The 4,055-nt window shown below is 30.9% G+C and overlaps 1 protein-coding gene across 1 annotated transcript; it reads right to left on the bottom strand.

The window, feature by feature from the left end:
- Positions 1–962: 962 nt before the first annotated feature.
- On the bottom strand, positions 963–1,436 carry LOC140888188 (uncharacterized). The gene has a single exon (XM_073295874.1). The coding sequence runs from the start codon at positions 1,434–1,436 to the stop codon at positions 963–965; it is 474 nt and encodes a 157-aa protein (XP_073151975.1).
- Positions 1,437–4,055: the final 2,619 nt, after the last annotated feature.

Here is a 4,055-nt window from a genome sequence, read left to right as displayed (position 1 = left end):
CGATTTTTTATTAAACAAATTAAAAATTTTATAAAATTAATAATTATAATATGATATTTTTATCATTATAAAAATATATTAAGCTTAAAAAATTAAAATAAGGAAAATTAAGTAAAATATTAAATATAAACACATTATAAATATATTATAAATTATATATAAGTGTGAGGCACATGCCCTCAAGCCCAAGTACCAACTCGGCCCAAATCCCTAATAGGTATTTAAAACTGAATTTTTCCGGCACTTTGGGTGGAGCGTTAAAAAAATATAACCTTCTCTCTCAAAAATCTCTCTCTCACTCCGTGAAAACTCTCTATTTCTCTCTACGAAGAACGTGAACGTGAAATGTCATCTGGAAATATTCAAGCCCTCTTGCAATCAACCTTAAATTCAACACTAGTGGAATATGGTAAGTGACGTGTTCAATTGGTTGGAGATAGTTTTCTACAATTATTTTGTTTGAGTTGATACTATTTATGACCTTGTCTAGTAGGGCTAAACTAAATATATATGATCCAATATGGGGAGTTAAGTCAGATACTAATGATCTAGTTTGGGGAGTTAAGCCAGACATTATGATCCAATATGGAGAGTTAAGCCAGATACTTATGATCGATCTACTCCTTAGTGAAGGGGCTGGTCTCGACTTCATTAGCAGTAGAGAATACTCGCCCTTGTTTGTCATCTGCTTTTCCTTTCCAATTTGCAGGTTTTCCATGAATCTTCCAACAGTTGTCACGTGTATGGCGAGGTTTATTGCAGAAATCACACCAAACACGCGGCTTTTCATCATATTTTCGTTGATTTATGGTGGTTTTATTGATGCCTCCACCTATGGTTATCAGCGCTGAACTTTCAGCGGTAGTTTCTTTTTTTCCCAACATCACATACCTACGACTCTCTTCTCTTCTAACTTCCGAGAACACTTCCCCAATTGGAGGCAGGGGTTGTCTGCCAATGATTCAGCCCCTGACCTCATCAAATTCGACGTTGAGGCCAGCCAAAAACTTGAAGATGCGATTATATTCCACAGATTTCTTATGATGGCATCCATCCTCAGCAGATTTCCACTCGTAGGCATTGAAGAGATCTAAATCTTGCCATATACGCTTCAAGCAGTTGAAGTATTTTGTAACATTATCCTCCCAATGTCGCAACTCTCCGAGTTTAAGATTTAACTCGAAGATCTGAGATTGATTCCCCAAATCAAAATACATCTGATTTACATTCTCCCAAAGCTCTTGTGTCGTTGGATAGCACATGTAATTAGAGCTAATGTCTTCTTCCATAGAGTTCACAAGCCATATCATCACCATGGAATTCTCAGCATCCCATGTAGCATAGCTCGGATCACCTACTGTTAGTGCCTTTTTTTCCCAGTTAGGTAACCCATTTTTCCTCGTCCTCTGATGTGCAACCGAACTGATTGAGACCATCTCAGAAAATTGTCACCATTCAAACGAATTGTAGTGATTTGAACAGAGTGGGAGTCGAAGTTAGGTGCCCTGGTTTTTGAGAGATCTGAGGTGATTGGATTTTTGACATGGAATGAAGGTTCCTTGATAGATTCATCATAAACATCCGACATGGTGTTAGGAGAAAGGAGACGTGATTTTTTTATGCTTTCTCTGATACTATGTTGAAAGAAAGAATTTGCAGGGAATAATTATTCTCTATTATTAATCATCCTTTTTATAAGATTTACAATCTAAAGAGCATATATAATGCTACAAATCAGGGATGTCAATCACTGATTTTAGGTGAAGAATATTTTCTAATTAGTTACTTTCCTATAATACACTAGCTAATTTACAAATTTATAATAATTATTCCTAAATTAATTTCAGCCTCCCAACACCGTCCAACTTGGGCGCGTGACAATAAGACCAAATAAAAAAGATTAAAATTAAATTATTTATAATTCTATTAATTCGACCAAAATTTTCTAACATAAAAACCGAATTTCCGAATTAATCGAACCGAATTTTTGAATTGATTCGGTTCGGTCAGTTAATTTGATTTAACCGAAATTTTGTTCACCCCTAGTCTTACTTGCGTGTACTGTATATATGTAAACATGCATTTCTATATATATTTCTATTTCTAGATATTGATTATTGAATAAATGTCTTATTTACTAGTGGATTATAACGATTATAGGTAAAATACCATAAACTAAAATGCCATGTAAGTTTTTTGTTTTTTTTAATGATAATGTGATCAGTTTGAATTAGTTTATTTTCATCTACTATGGTTAGCATGGATAACCAAAATATTATGCCCTTATACTGTAGAAGCATAAAAAAATTATAATACATTTGTAAATCAAAAGAAGGGGTGAGTTTAGTTAACCATCCAAATCGAGTTGAAACCAAAAATTTGATTTTCGGTTTTCGGTTCGATTTTTTCGATCGGTTCACCGAATCGAACTGAAACCGATTTTTATTTTTTTTAATTTTTAATTATTTTTAACTATTTTAATTATTTTGTTTATTTGTTTTTATTAATAATTAAATATAAAATAAATATAAATTCGGTTAAACCGAAAACCAAAAAAAATTTGTTTTTTTAACCAAACCGAATTTTTTAATTCGGTTCGGTTTTCAGTTCGAATTTTCGGTGAATTTTGGTTTGGCTCGGTTCGGTTCGGATCGAATAAACACCCCTCATCAAAAGAGAAAAGAGAGATGAACATAAAAAACTTACGAGATTTAATATTTAAGTACAATTTTAATTGAACTCAATTATCCTATTATAGGGGAAAAATTACATTATATAAGTCTATATTATTTTAATTATAAATCTATTGAATATTAATAATAATCTATAACATATCTAGAGATGATGATAATAATAATAATAATAATAATAATAATAATAATAATAATAATAATAATAATAATAATAATAATAATAAAATTGTCACTAAATTATTAATTCGTGATGTTTATGGAGTTGAGACACCACAAGAAAGAAAATGGGTAATTTGGAACGAAATTTGCAACCTTGTTTTAGTTAGCGAGTATATAATTTAGAGACTATTGGAAATTATATATTAAAATTAGATTGAAAATTATTGTGATGGTGATGTGATGATATTTTAATTTTTGATTATGTAATGGATGACATATTTATTTTTGGACATTTCTCAATTGAGGATCTATAAATAGACCTCAACATTTGTGAAGAAATAACACAAGCTTAGAGAGAAGATTTTATAAGTGTTTGGTTTGATATATATATTTTGAGTTTTAGAGTTTTTAGTTTTTACCATAAATTTTTACTTTTCACAACACGTTATCAGCACGATCGCTCGAAGGTTCTCTATAATTTCCAACGCTCCAAAACACAAAGAGAAGACAAAAATATTTAACAAGTAAGTATATTTATTTTATTGTTTATTTATTTGTTGTGTATATATTTAATATATAATATCATGTTATTATCAGACATGATAAAAAAAATAAGTTTTTTTTAAAAAACTTGTTATAAATCCTGGGAGGATGTTAAGACGACATCCCACACTCCCAGTAAGGGATACAACAAGTATAAAAGCATCTAAGGTTTTTAAATAATAACGTGATATAATTATACATTACTGCTTATATAATTTTATTGTGTAATTATATTTGTATAATTTCATGTTATTATATAGGGAAAATTGCATTTTGACCCCCTATGAAACACATAAAAATAAAAAAACACCCCGTGTAAATTAAATAGGCAAAAATCACCCTCTGTTATTCAGAATGAAGCTCACGTGCCCCATCTTATTTTTTTGAAATTTTTAAGGATTTTGAAATTAGGTTAAGACTATTTTACCCTTATACCTCTAATAGCAAAATACACCCATTTCCTGTGATAACATCGTTCATTATAGTTTGCTGAGGAGATTTTGAAGAAAACCCTAATCCCCAATTCACTCACCATCCACTGTGGAAGAAGCGTACGCAAATCTCTGGCGGTGTTGGCAAATTTGGTACATCTTCGGTTCTATTTCTCTTGCATTGTATGGATTTATCGATGAAGTTTGATGTATGGTATGGAGGTAAGTT

This window comes from Henckelia pumila, chromosome 3, assembly GCF_033568475.1.
Source record: "Henckelia pumila isolate YLH828 chromosome 3, ASM3356847v2, whole genome shotgun sequence".
Taxonomy (NCBI): Eukaryota; Viridiplantae; Streptophyta; class Magnoliopsida; order Lamiales; family Gesneriaceae; genus Henckelia; species Henckelia pumila.
The sequence above is the reverse complement of the archived record's forward strand: the minus strand, read 5'-3'. Positions and strand labels throughout refer to the sequence as shown.

Excerpts from the sequence above, each read along its gene's own strand:
- LOC140888188 (XM_073295874.1), bottom strand. The coding sequence starts at position 1,436 with ATGGTCTCAATCAGTTCGGTTGCACATCAGAGGACGAGGAAAAATGGG.